Consider the following 18,975-nt stretch of genomic DNA (forward strand, 5'->3'; position numbering starts at 1 on the left):
GGGGTTAGCTCACGTTGCTCAGTCCCTGCTCCTGGCCACCTAGCAGTTCGAAAGCACGTCAAAGTGCAAGTAGATAAATAGGTACCGCTCTGGTGGGAAGGTAATTGGTGTTTCCGTGTGCTGCTCTGGTTTCGCCAGAAGCAGCTTAGTCATGCTGGCCAAGTGACCTGGAAGCTGCACGCCGGCTCCCTCGGCCAATAAAGCGAGATGAGCGCCGCAACCCCAGAGTCGTTCGCGACTGGACCTTATGGTCAGGGGTACCTTTACTCTGTGACAAAAAGGTAACCAGTTTCTACATTCCAATTATAAGATCGGGGAGGGGAGGGGCAAATGATTACTGCTATACAATCATTTAAGTATCAGAACATATTGCTATTAGTATTTTTTAAAAGTATTTAAGGCATGCACTAGGTTCACATTTTCAATATTTCTTTTGTAACTATAACAACTGAAGTGTTCTCTAAGTAAAACCAAATAGCAGTTTCTTATTTTCAAGAAACTCCAGACAAAGCAACATGAAATTCTGCATTTTAACAGAAAGTTGCCCGATTTCTAAAAGGCTTTATTTTGTATTTCAGAGCAGATTGAACACCTGAGGTGGTTACAAGGAAGATAAGAAAACTGACAGGGGCAAAGATATTATAATATTCACTGGGTATACTTAAAAGCTTTTCTCTAAGTTTTTCAACAACTATTCTTAAAGCTGCAGTGCCAGAAGACTTATAGGTAATAAAGGTAATGGGTTGCAATGACAAATAAAAAACAACAACTGACCATTTCTAGCAGCTATTTAAATTAATGCACCAGTATATAATTAATAAATAAATAAATAAATAAATAAATAAATAAATAAATAAATTCAGATTAAAATATAAATACCAAATGCCACTCATGATACTTGCAAGTCAATTACTTTATAAGGAAAAGAGCGAGAGGAGATATAATCCACATGCAACACTGGTCCTGGTTTTCCTCCATATTTATAACATCTTCCTTCTAACTGAAGAATTTTCATATTGAATTTTTTATCCGATGGAAGCTTCCACAGAGCAGTAACATATATCTCACACCACACATAAACATTAATTTTTTCTCATTGTTGAGGGTAAGCTTTGTGTTTGTACTCTGTGTTCTTGAGCTAGTACGTAACACCAAACTACAGCTATAGCTTCAAGTAACCTCACCTCAGCCAGGAAAATTATGCATATACTGTATAAGTGTCTTGGCAATTGTCTTTCCTAAATGTTACCTGCTAGGACGCCCTTCTAGAATCTTAGTTTGGGCGGGGGAGGACAGAGAGACTCCAGAATACACACAGGAGGAAGGATATAAGGGTTTCTGCATATTGTACTGAGGCCAAAATGCCCAAGGATGTTAGGCCCCCAAGACACAAAACATGTCCTAGGGGGAACTGTCTGTAATGTAAGGTAGAAGCAGCTATCCTATGGAATATCTAGGATGTACTGTTGTAGGGTAGATGGGAGCATTTATCATTTGATTTCCATTATCATTCATGAGCTTGTGAAATAGAAATATTTTGCTGTAACAGTTTTAGTAGAAACATGTGCTCAGTAGGAAAAATCCAACCTGTGCAGTTTAGTCATTGGTATCTAATATCTTACACTGAACATATTGCACCCCAGATACATACACACCACAGTGTAAATTGATGCATGCCATGTGTGCATGTTTTTCATGTCATCCCACACAAAGTTGTCCTCATCCAAGTTGCAGCCCACATGTTCCCCCCATTTAATTCAGTTTTTCTCCATCCATGGATAATGTGGTAAGAAAAGTATCAAAGATAACACCACATGTTACTCAGCTTTCGACACACTGAAGCATATTGTGTAGGTGGTTTGTTTTTTTTAACTTCTGTGGTAATGTTTTCCCATCTATCACCACACCCTCTACTTCCACTGGTGCAGCACACACATTTAAAAATTTATTTTTAATCCACAGTTTTATTCAAGTCTGTTTTGGGAAAGTCTGGTATTTTGGAAAGTTTGTATCTCTCTCTTTTATGTCCATGTGCACAGGTAAATGAACACACATGTGCATGCCCCAAAATGGACCCCAGGTTTCTGGAATTCAGGAAGGTAGGCAGGTACTAACTGAGGGGAGTAAACAACAACACACAGGGGGCTACATTCCATCAATAACTGCCACTAATGTGGACTGGAAAAACTGAGACAGAGTTCAATTGAAAGCAGTCATTTTTGGAGAAATATGCACAAAAGCAAAGTGAGAAACAGCCACTAGCTGTTGTGTGAGACAAAGCAAGGACATAGTATCTTTAGTACTTCCTTGCTTTTGCTTGGCAGCCATGCACAGCCTAGGCAGATAGGATTAAGTCCCCAGTCTTCCTTGCAGGCGTCCCTGTGCCACCATGCTTCTCTCAGGATTCCCTGCCCTCTAACCCTGGCAAGCTTTTTGGGGAAAGAAATAGCTATCGAGGGCAAGAAATAACAATTTGAGACCAGGAACCCTTAAGTTGCCTTTTCTTTTTCCAGCTTCCACAGCACAGCTTTCCTCAACATCCCCACCCACCCACTTTGCTTAGATTTAAAAGGACCCCTGACCATTAGGTCCAGTCGTGACCGACTCTGGGGTTGCGGCGCTCATCTCGCTTTATTGGCTAAGGGAGCCGGCATACAGCTTCCGGGTCATGTGGCCAGCGTGACTAAGCCGCTTCTGGCGAACCAGAGCAGCGCACGGAAACGCCATTTACCTTCTCGCCAGAGCGGTACCTATTTATCTACTTGCACTTTGACGTGCTTTCGAACTGCTAGGTTGGCAGGAGCAGGGACTGAGCAACGGGAGCTCACCCCGTTGTGGGGATTCGAACCGCTGACCTTCTGATCGGCAAGTCCTAGGCTCTGTGGTTTAACCCACAGCGCCACCCACATCCCCTTTGCTTAGATTTACCCTCCTCTATGATCCTCACTGCCCAAAATCCTCTCTGCCCTCCTCCCTAGCTCCTCAGTTGCCCTAGATTGGAGATAAGAATGCAACTGCACACTGCAGCCAGTTGCCAGTCTAGGAAATAATCCTGCTGTCCTTCCCCTGGTCCCTACAGTTTCTTACAGTACTGTATTCTAGAAAAGTCGCTATCTGAATCCTGAATAGGAGTACTCCTGCTAGATGCAATGATGCATAGCAGCATTTTGCTGCAGGTCTCTTTTGGTGCAGCATGAAAGTTAAAACCCAAGCTTAGGTATTTGCAATTAGGTTAACAGGGGCATGAAATCATCTTCTTACAAAGGGTCACCGATTGACCCATGGGGGAAAAACAGTGCATGCACATGTCTTCTATGATGAGTGAAGCCAGAACCAAAAGTGGGCTGAACTTGCAATACTGAAGGGCTGTATGCAAGCTCGCTCTGCCGCTCACCCAGTGTTGGTGCTATCCCAACCTTAAGACCATATAAATTACTGCTACTTAGGCTGCATACACACTCCCACAGAAGCCCCACAGAATCTATTACAGAGCATTATTCAACATACCAGTAACTATTGTCAAACCAGGTACAGGACTGTGAAACAGTTTGCATGCAACTAAGCACCTGTGTTTCCCAAACTGCAAAGTAAAATGGATTAATGAAGCCCATCTGCAAAGAACTTAGTAGCATTCAGAATCCAATCTGAACAGAGACCAGAACAAACGCACCTGTGAGGGTGTACTTGTTAATTCCATCTTTTCTTGGGATTTTTCCTTAGCTAGTCGTGCAGCTTCTTTAAATTCCTGAAATTTTTCTGCAAACTAAAGGCAAAGATTATATAATTATACACTGTATATAGCATAGCTTTGCTAAGCAGAACATACTCTATATAATAAATCAGGATAGAGAAAAACATTTGCACTCCAATAATCAACAGGGGTTTATAGAGAATCTGAAGAGACCGTTCTTGAAATATCATGTTCTAGTGGTGGTGGTCACAAAGAATCTGTCTTCTGTTTGTCCTTCTATCTGCAAAAATACAATGTGGAACAGCTATTCAGATTGCTAAGCCAGGTTGCTACCTCTCAAAAATGTCCAGAGCCATATCCTTTCAAAAACTGTCATCTAGCCTGTAGCCAAAAGTCAGTTATGCAATGAAACGTTTGGTATAACAGTTAACCATTTAGAGCCTGCAGTATCAGGGAAGAGGACCTTTAGGTATACAGTGGTGCCTTGCAAGACGAAATTAATCCGTTCCGCGAGTCTCTTCGTCTTGCGGTTTTTTCGTCTTGCGAAGCACGGCTATTAGCGGCTTAGCGGCTATTAGCGGCTTAGCGGCTATTAATGGCTTAGCGGCTATTAACGGCTTAGCGGCTTTAAGAAAAAGAACTCGCAAGACGTTTCATCTTGTGAAGCAAGCCCATAGGAAAATTCGTCTTGCGAAGCACCTCAAAAAAAGGAAAACTCTTTCGTCTAGCGAGTTTTTCATCTTGCGAGGCATTCGTCTTGCGGGGCACCACAGTACTTGAATGCTCTTGCTTCTTTACCCACTGACTGGCTGGGTTTCTACTGAAGTAAAGCAAGGACTGCTGAAATTGCCATGGCTGAATATTCCTGCCTAGAGATTGATAAGGAAACTGTTGCTGTTCTGATCCTACTATATTTTTCTACAGTACTAGTCACCATTAATTTTCAGAATACAGCTTGCTAGCCTTTTTTTCCCCCAGCAAGAGGCTCTGTGGGTTTTTTCTAATCCTGTGTAAGTAATCAATTTTAAATGGCATTTTACTTCAGATGATATGAATCATCAGTTCTTTAGGTAGGAGCCAAAGGCTCCTCTCCTCCCCTGGAGAAAGGCTCTCTCTATCAGTGGATGAGAACCTTTGAATTCAGACATTATGAATAGTAAATCAGAGAAGAATTCTCCTAGTGTACAGGGTCTGGCATATGTTCCTCTGTTACACTTGCTGATGTCTCTACCTGCAGAGTGGCTGGGGAAACCCAGCCAGATGGGCGGGGTATAAATAATAAATTATTATTATTGACATTGGTTCTCATACGTAAGTCACACTCTGAGCTGGGGAGCATATAGGAGGACAGATTCCCAAGGGCCAGTGGAGAAATTTGAGAGGAAAGATGACAAGCTTTCCCTTATTTTCTTTAATTCCTTGTTGCATATAAACCTCTGGTTTACTTGACCATTTTATCACCAAGAATTGTCCCCACATGTGTGCAGGCATCTATATTTGAAAAATAATCCTTTTGTAATTTGCCAAGAAGCCATTTTTGTCCCCAATCTAACTGGCTTACACTTGCTTTTACATTTGTTTAATTTTCACTACTCAAGCACCTGTCTGGTTCCACAGAACTATCTGTTTCAGCAATTCTGACAAGTAGGCAGCACAACCATTTCCAAATTCAATGCTTTCTTCAGATACCATGCACAAAACCACATGTACCCCACTATATACTTCTCTGTAGAACAGCTGCATGCTGTAACAATTCAAAAGAATGTGCAAGAAGTCAATGTTCCCTGGGCTACATCTGTTCAAATACTCTGCTCCATATACAGGATACTCTCAAAAACCTACTTTCCCCACACAGAAACTAATAGCTCTATGGATAGATCATAGCTTAGTAGGGAACATGCTTTGCATCTAGAAGGTCTTGGATACAATCCCTTGGCATCTTTAGTTGAAATGGTCAGGTAACGGGAGATGAGAAAGGCCTATGCTTGAGGCCCTGGAAGTCACAGACAGAGCAGACTATATTGAGCTAGATGGCAAACAATATGATCTAGTATAAATGCAGCTCCCTGTATTCCTAGAGCTCAAGCTACACTATAGCACTATTGGGGTTAAACCCTGACTTATTAAGTGCCCACTGCCAAATCTCTCTTGCACCAAAGACAGCTCTGTTACCATGGCCACTGTAGGTTCTCAGCTGGAAGGGGGAGTGTGAACTGTGGGACTGGGCAAATGTTCACTAGAATAGTCAAGTACGGTTTTAATAGGGTGTCCTCCATTTGAGATCCCATACCACTTTAAAAGTGAATGTAAACCCTTCTAACAAGATTATATGGAGAGCTGAGGAAGACAATATCAGTGCTCTGACCATGTAGCTCACTATTTGCCTCTTCTCCAGCTTGGGTCTTACCATCATAAAATGAAAGCAAGCCAACCAAAGCAGAAATCATGAATTATGGTCCTCAGTGCCGCTGGTTTGGTCAATTCAAGGAAACCACTCATTGGCCAATGTAACTTGTACTGACTCCAACCCAACACATAAGGTTCACCTTCTCCATCAGGTTATATAACTGTAAGACTGGATGAGAGCAGTCTCAACCCAAAACAGGTAATGCACACGGAGAAGTGCTGCCAAGTCCAATCCTGAACAAAGTTTAAGGACTTTGAATGTTGAGTGGGTTTTGGTCATTTGGCAAACAACATGATGACACTCACCCCATTCCATGTAAAGAAACTAAGCAGAATGGCAGTTGTATCTTGGTTTGACTCTAGTGATGGGTCAAGCATCTTCCACTGCCCATGAGGGCAGCAAGCTCATTTATGGGCTTCAGGGCAGGCCCATGCAAATCCAATGTCTTGCTGCTACTTCCTGCACCACCCAGCACTTGCTACCTAAGGCAGCTGCCTCACTCTGCCTAACAAGAAGCCCAGGATTAGTTTTGGTATCAAGGGTTCTGCAAATTCATGATTGATGGCTTTAGTAGTTTTAGTAACTTTTTATAGGCTAAAAAAAATCTATTTCAGCCTTTGGCATAGTAAAATATTAAAAGGGCAAAAGAATAAATTTGAGAATTAATGTTTATATGGCATTATTCTTCCCAAACCTGCAATTATTTTGCTTTTGCTGTTATGAATTGGAGGAATATAGTGGCAACTTATGGTTTCCTTGATGAGTCTTCCTCCAGGGCAGGGGTAGGGAGGCATCTTTGCAGACACACACTAGCCAACACTTCAAGACCATGTTGAGATATTACCTTGCCTTTTACTTACTTTTGAGAGATGGTGTTCAGAGGAAAATCCCAAGCCATAAACAGTATTTGCTCTGCTATCTGCCCACTGACCAAACTTCTGTGATGTTTTAGTGAATGTCATGTTGGGAGTGATGGTGCTGTTTATTATTGCCTGCAAAAAAGAAAAGAAGAAGTTATGAAATAACAAAATAATATACTCATAAAGCTTCCCTTAACGTCATGGGCCAGGAGTCAGCTTCGCATGTTGAACAGCAACCTGAAGAGGGAGAAGGTGGAATTTTGTTAGTGATTAACATATCAGTGTAGATCCAGCTATGGATTCCAGTTCCTGCTTGCTCTCAGAGTAATTGTAAAGAGGGCAGAATGGAAGACTCAAAATTTGAGAATGATGCTAGACCCACTTTTGGAAAACTGGAGAGAGCTGTGCTCACCCTCGGGTTTTTTGCCTTGCATGCTGCGCTTTTTCTGTTGTTATCCTAGCCTTTAATTAAAATTTAATTAAAAAACGGGGACACCTTCATCCACAGCCCTGCCCACCCCTTTGTTAAATGGGTGTAATAATGACAGAATCTTTCCCCCCATAGGATTAACAGAGATAAAATGTGGGAGGTGAAAAGCTATGCAACCATTCCCCAGAGGAGTTTTTTCAGAGATAGGCTAACAGCAGCAACTGAAAGAGGCAGAGCAAGCTACCTTTTTTTCTACCCAAACTCCCCTGAACTCGCTATCCTGGGGATATTCTCTTAGGAACCTTTTCTCATTACAGTTATTTGCTGACAGGTCTCTAGCCTTACTCCAGGTTATTGCTAGTTAGACTTGGAAGCAGCTAGATCTGCAGTGGACACATCACTCTATTCCCTTACAAGTCCCTAAATAGCCAGAGACTTTGGAAAAATCAAAGCCTGTACCTCTGAAGCAGGTAAATGTTTATATCCAGATGGCATTCAGAAAACTAGAAAATGGAAAATGTTAAAAATTTAGAAAGGCACAATCAAGTGCACTCTTTTTATTTACAATGAAGACTGCAATCAATTCCAAGTACAGCTTTTAGAAAGTGCACTAATGAGTAAGCCATTGTGTCACCCTTAAAAATCGTGATTAAGGCTTTTATGTATGGTTGAGACCAATCCTCTTGAAAGAGTCTTCACTCTCTATTAGCCTGTTGTATGACAGCATCACTACACTAAAAATGTTGGAGATATTGAAGTCATAGAATTACAAACCCATCAGGTTTGACAGATAGCACCTCCTTAAAATTAGGAAGCTAGCACAGGATTGGCAGAAACACATCTGGTGCAGCACAATCGTGTTCATGTCTACTCAGAAGTAATTTCCATTAAATTCAACAAGGCTTGCTCCCAGTTAATTGGGCACAAGATTATAGCCTTTAAATAATAAAAAAAACACCTGCTGAGGTGGCAGAAACAGTCATCAGATAAGATTCAGAGAGCATGTTATTGCTTAATTCACATGGCGAGGTTTGCTATTAGCAGCCTTCCTGAAAAAGCTTACTGGGATTATCATTGTTTTAAGAGACTGAACAGGCAATCAGGAATGTTGTGCTTCCCTTCAACAATTGCTGTAACATCAAAGCACCATGTGCAACTGTGTGTAGAAAGGGAGGAGTTTGTATTGGAAGGTTTGTTTCTTCTGCTGGTATGCACCAAAAAGGCATTGTTAAGAGGGGCTTTGAAACATGCTGCATTAGTTTTAAAAATGGCTATACAGTGGTACCTCAGGTTAAGTACTTAATTCGTTCCGGAGATCCGTTCTTAACCTGAAAGTGTTCTTAACCTGAAGCACCACTTTAGCTAATGGGGCCTCCTGCTGCAGCCGCGCCGCCACTACACGATTTCTGTTCTCAACCTAAAGCAAAGTTCTTAACCTGAGGTAATATTTCTGGGTTAGCGGAGTCTGTAACCTGAAGCGTATGTAACCCGAGGTACCACTGTATAGAGGAGTGAAACTGTACATTCCACAGAAAATCTGTAATTCAGTTTTCCAAAACACAGTTTTCCTTACAATTTAAAGCAACCACAGGAAAACTCCAAATTGGATCAAAGCTTGTGGGACTGAGTGAGGGTCACTTAAACTGTCTCATCACATAGCAGCCACTAGCTCCAAAGGAAGAAAAAGTTGCAGCACCTCCCCCCTCTGCTGGGCTAATAGCAGCTTTGGGTAGTAAGATCAGGATAGAGTTAAATAGTCCCACATCTTCAACTTTGAGCTCTCCTACAGTTGTTTGAAATGTTGAGTGATTCAATCCACAGATCTTATGCATCACATGAAGTTCTGTAATGTGCTCTTGTATGTGACTCTTTGGATGAAACTGTTGCGCAAAAGTCAAGAACAAGATAGCAATAATACTCCACATTTAATTTATTTCAGAAGTCTAGGTTAACGAAACCTAGTTAGCAAGTAGGTGCCATAAACTCTATTCTGTGTTTTTCAGGTTTTTCAAAAAATATGCTATCTATGCACTTTGTTCTAGTAAACTACTGATCAGAAACTGGAGAAGGTTCATTTTAAAGCAATAATTAGCTCTGAATTTAGATCAGGGCCATGGGAAGTTTGACACCTGTAGTCAGATCAGTTCCTGAATCCAAAGGTCATCTTCCCTGGGATTAGAAATTGAGACTTACCACAGCAGCTTGAAATCTGCCACTCAGCAAAACTGGAGAAAGAAATACTCATTCAAACCTCAGTAACTTTAAATTGCGGCTCATTCCAAGGAATAGGTTTTCAAAAGATACAAATGACGCTGAAGCCAATGAAATCCTAATTAAAATGCCTAGGTCAAAGGTTCATATTTTTTGCATTGGCGGCAGCTGCCTTTCATCCAGATGAGGAATTGGTACCATATAGTTGTCGAAAAATGAAGGAATATTTTAGCTTTCTACATTTAAATCATCCAGTTGGTGGTGCTAGATAATTGTGCAAACTGAATCCTTACATGAAACACTGCATGTTTATTCTGATGTCTGCAAGAGTCCACTACAGCATGAATGAAACTGAATGGCAGTGGAAATATTATCAGAAGTTTACTTTGTGCCTTAACCAACAGGATACAATAGAAAAATTACATGGTCTTTTATTGTTTGAAATAAATCATACAGCATCCATATCTGCTTTGCATATTGACATCAACTAGTTTGCTTAATGAATTAGCAGACTGATTTACTCCAAGAATACAAACTGCTCATAATACTGGAGGCCAGGCAGCTGGAGTTTCTAAGTGGCTGATCATGAAATCAGCACATCTTTAGGCACCCCAGCCCCAACAATTATAGGGCAATTAGCAAAATGCCATTTTTTTAAAAGAAAAAAACTTTTTCCACCACAGAGCAAACAATGCAGATGTTTTAATAGTATTCTATTGTCTCTCCTGCTATCAAAATTTAGATTGTGAACTCCTTTGGGGCAGGGACCTCCATTTTTCTTTTGCTTATGTTACACCATGAACTTGGGTGACATAATCTGTATTTTCTGCACAAGTATGCAGGAAGTTGGCCTTTTCCTTGAAGCTTTTTTTTTTTTAACTCTAGTCAGGAAGGATGAGTTTTGGATAATGTAATCTAAACACATTGATGAACCAATTTACCTAAGATAAAATATATTTGAACCATGTCAGGATTTTAAGAAGATTCAGAGGGAGAGAAAATGCCAGTTGGAATAATCAAGCTGTTGATTTCCAAATAGTAATTTAGACTTGAAATCTTCACATTCAATATTATCAGCATATCTATCTATCTATCTATCTATCTACCTACTTATTTAACATATATCCTGCCGTTTCTCCCAATGGAGCCCAGGGTAAAAGGTAAAGGTAAAGGTAAAGGGACCCCTGACCATTGGGTAGCAATCAAATTTTAGTAAATGGATCAACTGTTGAACAGATTGATTAAATGAAACATTAGAACATTCCTCAATATGCAGTGTTATGTTTAGTACAGACGTTTTGACATTCTGGCACACAGGGAAAATAAGACTAGATTTTCTGGTGGAAAATGGATTTCTACATTAATATTAATAAAAAAATAAAACTACTCAACATAATATCTGCCATATTACTTAGGACTAAAGATATATACTCCAAGCAGAATTCCTTTTAGCCTTTTTCCTCCTTTACAGTGAATTGAGAGACAGAGAAGTCAAGGAAACAAGAAGTCCCCAAACAGGATTCTCGACAAACTTCAAACATTAATAAAGAATTATATTGTATGTTAAGTTCCAAGAGTGATGTTCTCATTTTGCATCACTTTTCAGTAACGTTAAAAGGGGGGGGGGGAGACACACAGATTAAATGTAGAAGTTTACCTGAGTTTAAACTGTCAGATAGCTTACCTTTGAGCCATCCAAGCTGATTATCCTATAGACATTTCTTGTGCTGTCATAGAAGTAGGACACAGTAACAGCATGCTTGCTGGTGGGAACCCAGTTCTTCTTCGTGTTAGGGTCAATCTGGAAGACATGAGCTCGGGTGCTGTAGATGGGTTGCTCCCTGAAGGGCAGAAAGTAAAAGTGATGAATCTGATTTGGACGCAATATGGTTGTACACAAGTCATTTGGATATTCCATCCATTGGCCCCTATGAACTTCACTTTGCATGAGTAATGTACTTGGCCCCCACAGGCTTGCGTGCATGGAGTAGGATATATCTGTGAAGCACATGAAAAGTACTCACAGGAAAGGGAAGCACAAGTCCTTTAAAATAAATTGAGTGGCCAGCTGTACAGTCAGATAAAGGAGGCATATCTAAATATAGAGGCACTACTGATACACCACCTCCCCCTCCCTCATTCTCCATCTGTCAACCTCTTTAACACTAACTGTCAATAATAGAAGTGTGATTTTCTTCCATTGAGCGAAACCTAGTGAGAGGACTTTTCTCATCCTTTTCTTAAAATTCTAGAAGCCCTAGATATTATGAGCTATGACTTACTGAAAAATATTTGTTGCTTTCCTGTCAAATGCTTCACATGGTAGATCACAACTACTGCCTCTTTTAGCCTTTATCTCACAATCTAATATTATGGCTGTTGAGGCATGTATAAAATATCTGCTTATGTCTGCCTAAAAAAAAAAGTACAGAATCTTAGCTGTCCATTAACACCAATGAATTCATTAATTCAATAATCGTGTCGCTGTGATCAGGAATCTAGCACTCTGTACAAAATGGTTTGCTTCTCTCCAAACAAGTCATGATGCTAAGCTAAGGTTTGTCCTTGGCTTCCCAAACCTGGCTTGTTTGGACAGAAACAATGCGCTAGTTTGGACATCAAAGTTAGTCAAGGCTAGGGGCTTGCTGCTTGCACTTGAGGAGAATCTGCACAACAGGAGCAATTTGAAAGTGATAGCAGAGAATTGTTTATAGTATTGAATAGTTAATCAATGAAATATCAAATAAAGTGCCCTATATGTGATTTAATCCCTTAGATCAAATCTCTAAGTCACAAAACTCATTGGATAGCCTAAGACAAGGGCAGAATGTCCACCAGCCAACTTCATAGGATTGTGTGTAAATAAATGACTTATGTAACTTTGTACATTTAAAAGATCTAAACTAGAGTATTAATGCTACCAGTTTTTTCTCTTCCAGGTTCAATCCTTTACATTTCTAAAGTTTAAAAGATGGAAATATTTTTTTCCATATGGACTGTCTAGCATTGCTGATGTTATCTAGTAGCTACTCTTCAGTGTTCTACTACTGAACTGCAATTGTAATTAACAATCTGAAGACTTTAGCACCATTCTCTAATTACGTAGGGGAGAGATAGGTCTGCAATTTTCTGGATCCTGTCTCATTCTTTTTTAAAAAGCTGGTATTACATTGGCTATCTTCTTATAGCCTCTTATTTTAGTGATGTGGCATAATTTATTTACTAGTTCAGCTACTTCACATTGTATGTCTTCACAAATTAGAGGTAACTCTTAGGTAAATGCCATCTGACTCCTGTTATATCATATTTTCACAGTTCACTTCCTTCTACACTTCATAACAAAGTTATTTTAATATTTCGCAACAATATCCTAACCACTGAGAGCTGCTACAACAGCTGCCACAACAAGGCTTAACATTTACCACCCTGAAACATGCTTGTACACACAAAGCAAAAGTAAAAACCAGGTTTCTTGGCAGGGGCTTTCTGCATTCTTCAATCACTGTCTCCAAACATTAGCAATACCAGAGGGAACCTTTCTTCCCCTTCATCCTACCCAAGGTATTTTTATTTAGTTACAAAATGTATATGTACCCTTCACTACTAAGAATAGAAAATACAATTTGCATAAAAATCAAAATTCTAATTAAAAATGGCAGGCTCAAATCTAACATCCTTAACAGGCCTGATAAAATAGAAAGGTTTTTGCCAGAAGGAGCCAGAGTAAAAAAATAGCTGAGTATGTACTAGGTGAGCCTCTCCACAGAACAGTGGTGTGCATTGAAATTTTTCTTAGGAAAGAGTTAGGGCCAAAGGTGACAGCTTCCAAGGGTGATTTGGGGGGGGGGGGGACACTGTGATGTCATGCCTGTGAGCACTGCACCTCTTTCCCTAAGGCAGGCTGAAGCTTTCTGGGCTCTGGGAAGGAGACACCAGGGAAACATTTAAGGGACTAGCTTTGTCCCCTTGGTCCACTGACCACACACCACTGCCATGGAAGGAGTCCCACAAGAGTTGCATGCAAGTTCTGCAGTGTAAATGCCAGCTCCTGGGGGCTGAGGCACTTTGCCTCCATCCCTTTTTTCCCCTAAGGGGCGGGTCCCATCAAGATTCAGATGCTCCATTAAGCCTCATTTCCCACCCTAGCTACAGCCCCAGTTTCATACCATCTCATTTGGATTGACTTTGGAGAGATGAAAAATGAAGTAGTTTTTTTGACCAGTGTTGTTGTTGTTTAGTCGTTTAGTCGTGTCAGACTCTTCGTGACCTCATGGACCAGAGCACTCCAGGCACTCCAGGCATGCCAGTAGTAAGCAGTAAACTGGGACACGGGTGGCGCTGTGGGTTAAACCACAGAGCCTAGGGCTTGCCGATCAGAAGATCGGTAGTTAGAATCCCCGCAATGGGGTGAGCTCCCGTTGTTCGATCCCAGCTCCTGCCAACCTAGCAGTTCGAAAGCACGTCAAAGTGCAAGTAGATAAATAGGTACCGCTCCGGCGGGAAGGTAAACAGCGTTTCCATGCGCTGCTCTGGTTCGCCAGAAGTGGCTTAGTCATGCTGGCCACATGACCCGGAAGCTGTACGCCGGCTCCCTTGGCCAGTAAAGCGAGATGAGCGCCACAACCCCAGAGTCGTCCGCGACTGGACCTAATGGTCAGGGGTCCCTTTACCTTTACCTTTAAGCAGTAAACCATGCCAAAGATCCTTTGAGCCTCCTTGTAGCTTTTTCTGCTTGTGTAGTTTCCATTTTTGAAATACAACTGTGATGTAACTGAACAGACATATTTTAAAGAAAAATTATAAAGAAAAAACGCCAACACAACCAGCAGGCACCATCTAGTCTCATCTCCTGTTCTCCTAATAGGATTATCGCCAACCCAGAGTGGGTGGCTGGTTGGGCTGATTTTTCCCATTTCCATTTGCACTGAAGGAGCCAGAGTGCTATCTAGGGTTATACTAAGAGAAGCCTCAAATACTTCCACACTGTTTGGCATTAGTAAAGATAAAGCTGGATTATTGTGTTCACTTTGGGTAACTTCTCCTTAAGATGGATGGTGCTATGTACATTGATGACACTATCTATAATTAAGGAGAAACAGGATGGAAAAGGTTTAGGAGACAGAGGAAATAAGGGCACAGAGAAGACTTAAACCAGGGGTCGGCAAGGTTTACCTCACCTGGGCCGGTTCAATCCAGTAGAGATCCTTCCGTGGGCTGGATTGCGCATGCCCCCCTGCGATTTCCGGCGTCTGCGCATGCACAGACGCAATTTCCAGCGCCGTGGAAGCGAGTCCCCGCAACATGCTGTGCCAGTTTAGCGCAGTGCACGGGGACTCGTCGAGTGGGCATCTCAGTTTGGGGGCGACTCATGGGCCGGTTAAATGACCCCCATGGGCCTCTTGTTGTCTACCCCTGACTTAAACAGTAGTGAGAAGAGCACAGAATTATAGAGTTGAAAGGAACCCCAAGAGTCATCAAGTAAATTAATTCATTTAATTAATTTTAATTCTAGTAAAGTCACTTTTGGAACTTGGAATCATTTTCTTAAAATGCTCAGCCTTGAACATTAAGGTAAGAAATAACTCTTTAAAATACTTAAAAGCCTGATACAAAAAAATGGTATTTGAGTGAATTCCTCCCACCATTTAAGGATAGGGTGAGAAGGAATTAGCAAGCACCACTATCACTGACCTAATAATTCTTTTTTGTTAGTAGATCACTGGCTAATAATCCTTAATGATTGGTTGGTGCTTTTTTATGGGAGTTCATTGTTTCTTTATATTGAGACCTCTCTTGTTTGGCAAAGGGAAAGTCAGAATTTGGGGGAGGTGACCTATCACACCATCTCCAGGAAAAGGTGTGTGTGACAAGGCTCAGGTCCCTGGAAGTAATTAGTTCAAACATCTAGTTCACTAACTTCCCTTTAAGACCCTCACAATACCTGCCACCACAACCTATTGAGTTACCATAGATAGTACAGAAGAACACTGTATATTTACTGGTATAGCCTAATCTAAAATTACCAATTTTCCTCTTTATGGCTATCCTTACTTTTTACCTCTGCTTTCATACACTTTCTCACAACTCCACTTCAACTGTAATTCTCAGACACCCTCCACCTGTCAGTCACTCTGACTCCACCCAGCATTCCATCACGCTCCATGGCTTTCAGTCATTTTTCCACTCACTCTTCTGTTACAGTGTATCTGTAGGGGTGGACAGATGTGTCTATATCTGGTTCATGTCACTTCTGTATGTGATCATTCCTCAGTCTGTGCCATCCTACTTCTGCATTAATCTGATTTTATTCAAAGTCCATGCAGAAATGCATATTTAAATATGCCATTGATTGTTGACATCCACATGTATCAAGAGACAATGGAGTGTGCCTCTGGGGGTGAAGGCAAACCGCTGGAGAATCACAGCACCTCCTGTGCCTGCAGAGACCGGTAACACGTAACTGCCTCCCATAGTTTTTGCTATGTTAGCTACACAGAAGTGACCTCTCTGGGCAGCGTGTATGGAGGTCCAGGGTTGCCTAGATGATAACAACCCCTGTTCATTCTGCTGATGTGGTCCAAAGGGAAGTAGAGCAATACATTAGGCACCAGCTTGGCTGCAGGAGTTGCCAGAAGGAGGCATACAAGATTCCATCCAACTGTCTTAGGGACTCCACTCTGGATTTGTGTAGGGTTTACTCCTTAACCCTTTCCTAGAGCAACCATACTGGGCAGGGCAGGGGTGTGAGGGAGAATATGGGGATTTTTTTAAAAGCAGGTCTTGGACCACCTTGTAATACTATACAGAAGTACCTCAGGTTAAGTACTTAATTCATTCTGGAGGTCTGTTCTTAACCTGAAACTGTTCTAAACCTAAAGCACCGCTTTAGCTAATGGGGCCTCCTGCTGCCACTGCACAATTTCTGTTCTCATCCTGAAGCAAAGTTCTTAACCCGAGGTAGTATTTCTGGGTTAGCGGAGTCTGTAACCTGAAGCCTATGTAATCCGAGGTACCACTGTAAATATGTATTTAAACCAGGGGTCAGCAACCTAAGGCCCATGGGCCAGAAGCACCCCGTGGAAGTCTTTTGACAGGCCCACAAGCTGCCCCCAAACTGAGCTGCCTGCACATGCACTGTGCTAAACCAGCGCGGAGCAGGACTCACTTCCGCAGACTCCCAAAATCACGTCTGCGCAGACGCAGACACTGAAAATCGCGGGCGCACATGTGCAGACACAGAAAATGCGGGCACACGGGTTCATGCACTCGCACACGTGATCCAGCCCATGGAGGGCTCTATGCAGGACCGATCTGGCCCAGGCAAGATAAACCTTGCTGACCCCTGATTTAAACTATCCACTCCCTGATTTTTAACATGCACACCATGGTAGATGGGTGGAATTTGAACAGAACTCTGCACTGAACACTTTGGGCATCCCTGCTTATGTGCACATGCATGTGTGTGCATAAAGTGGGGGTGCATATTTGGAGAAATAGCATTTCTAGCAATTTGGAAACAGGTGGAAGCAGAGAAAGCAAGAAAGTAGTGGATGGCACATGTGCCTCAGGATCTCTTTCTGGGGATTCTGATGTGGGGATGTGATTTGCTGCCTTGCAGGTGTGCCTGTTGCTTATTCTCACACACTATTTGTGTAATTGTAAATTAAGCCAGCGTTACAGAAACTCCATAAGTTCCCAGTGTTCTTTCCTTTCTCACTGCTCAAAGAAGTGGGGAGGGTGGAAAAGTCTATTCATGAAGCTACACTCTATCCAAGTCTAGTAGCTGGGTGACAAAGATGGCAATATTGTGGCTTACGTTTATACTGCTCTTCTTTCACAGTGGATAAAATGAGTAGGCTTTTTTTAAAAAATGCAATGCATTATAATGCTTCATCAGTAGAGAAGGCACAAAGGGAAAAAACCTAGTGAAAAAGTTAGGGTGAAGAAGACAAGCATAAATATTTAAAGCAGCTGAACCAACCTGGAAGAGTCCTCACTAGAGTCAATCAAAATGCACCTCTCTTTTAAAGGCCAAGCAGTCCACCTGAAACATGGGAGGAGAAGCAAGACTAACTACTGGAATATACTGAATTCACTGATATGTGTAAGCTGTTGTTCTCATTGAGAAACTAGGAAAAAGATGGGCACCCTGCAGCCAAAATACCCACCGAGGGGTAGCCATTTTTATGTCACACATATTTTCAGCACTGAAAACAAGGAAAGCTGTGCTGTTGCTTCTTTAGCAAGTTCTGCTCCCTACAAAATATTAAGCCATGGGGTATTTTAGCAAACCGTTTTAAAATGAGTGGGGAAATTGTGTGGCGAACACAGATGGAAGCAGCTGCTACATGTGCTTGGTAGTGTAAACACATTGCAAATATGTCACAGCCTACTACACTTCGCCATGCCTATAAAATTTCATCTCAAGCCAAGCAATGTAAAGTAATGCCCACAAAAAAATCCACCTTAGATAACAGGCTAAACAAAACAGTAGACAATATGCTTCTCAGTTAAGGTCATTGTGACCCAGGCATCTGTATCATGCACTCGTTTTCTCCTCTTATGGTGTGCGTGTATAACATGCTATCTTATATGGAATGCACCAAGGACATCTGACATGACAGTTTTAAAAGCAACATTTGATAGTGATATTTAAAGGAAGACTAGCAACAAATATAAGGTATATTCAATTGGCAAGTCAACCTTAAAGCCAATCAAAAGGCCTAAATTCATTTACAGCTGCACTCTGCTATGCATTTCACACCAATACAGTACCCACTCAAATTTAAATGGGAAAAACAATTCTGCTACCAGTCCTTAAAGAATTTTAGTTGATTAAAATATATGTTGAGACCTTGCTTAGATTAGCACTCCAGTCAACAACCCAATCACTAAACATATTCTATTCCTGATTCTGTGAAAAGTGTTTGGCAATCTTGCCAGCTTTAAACTGCCCCTTATGAAGAAAATCACTCAATTTTAAAGTGTTTAAAAAACACCACTAGTTGGGAGCCTCATTAAAATTATACAGTTAAGAGATCTGAAACTTAGAAGTTGTTGCTTAACTATTCTAAAATTCAGTTGGGCACCAAATTCTCACAAAAACAAAAATTGTCACAAGAAGTTGTACAAAGCAGTGGTTATGGGGTAGAAATCAAGGAAAAACAAAAAGGTACAAGCATTGTGTTGGATACTTTAGCCATGAGGTCAGCTATGCAAAATCCTAGATGTGATACACTAGTCATAATACGTATAGGTTTTGTCCAACTGTGGATTTTCAAGTTCTTCCTTATGGCCAATATGACAAACCTTTTTTTTTATGTGCCTAGCTATTGTATTTACTTGAAGAATATACTAGTGTCCCTCATACTGGGAA

The 18,975-nt window shown here is 41.3% G+C and overlaps 1 protein-coding gene across 4 annotated transcripts in view; it reads right to left on the reverse strand.

The window, feature by feature from the left end:
- HOMER1 (homer scaffold protein 1) overlaps positions 1–18,975 on the reverse strand; it is a 78,550-nt gene that overhangs the window by 38,595 nt on the left and 20,980 nt on the right. For 3 of the 4 annotated variants that reach the window (XM_079995720.1, XM_079995719.1, XM_079995721.1), the window contains exons 2-4: positions 11,284–11,440; positions 6,959–7,090; positions 3,671–3,763 (exon numbers count right to left, since the gene is read on the reverse strand). In XM_079995720.1, coding sequence (XP_079851846.1) covers positions 3,671–3,763; positions 6,959–7,060 — 195 coding nt within the window. In that variant the 5' untranslated portion in view covers positions 7,061–7,090; positions 11,284–11,440. Of the gene's footprint in view, positions 1–3,670; positions 3,764–6,958; positions 7,091–11,283; positions 11,563–18,975 lie in introns of those variants that run through there. The other variant, XM_079995718.1, reaches the window with a different exon arrangement.

The sequence above is a fragment of the Podarcis cretensis genome, assembly GCF_951804945.1.
Source record: "Podarcis cretensis genome assembly, chromosome: 11".
NCBI lineage: Eukaryota > Metazoa > Chordata > Lepidosauria > Squamata > Lacertidae > Podarcis > Podarcis cretensis.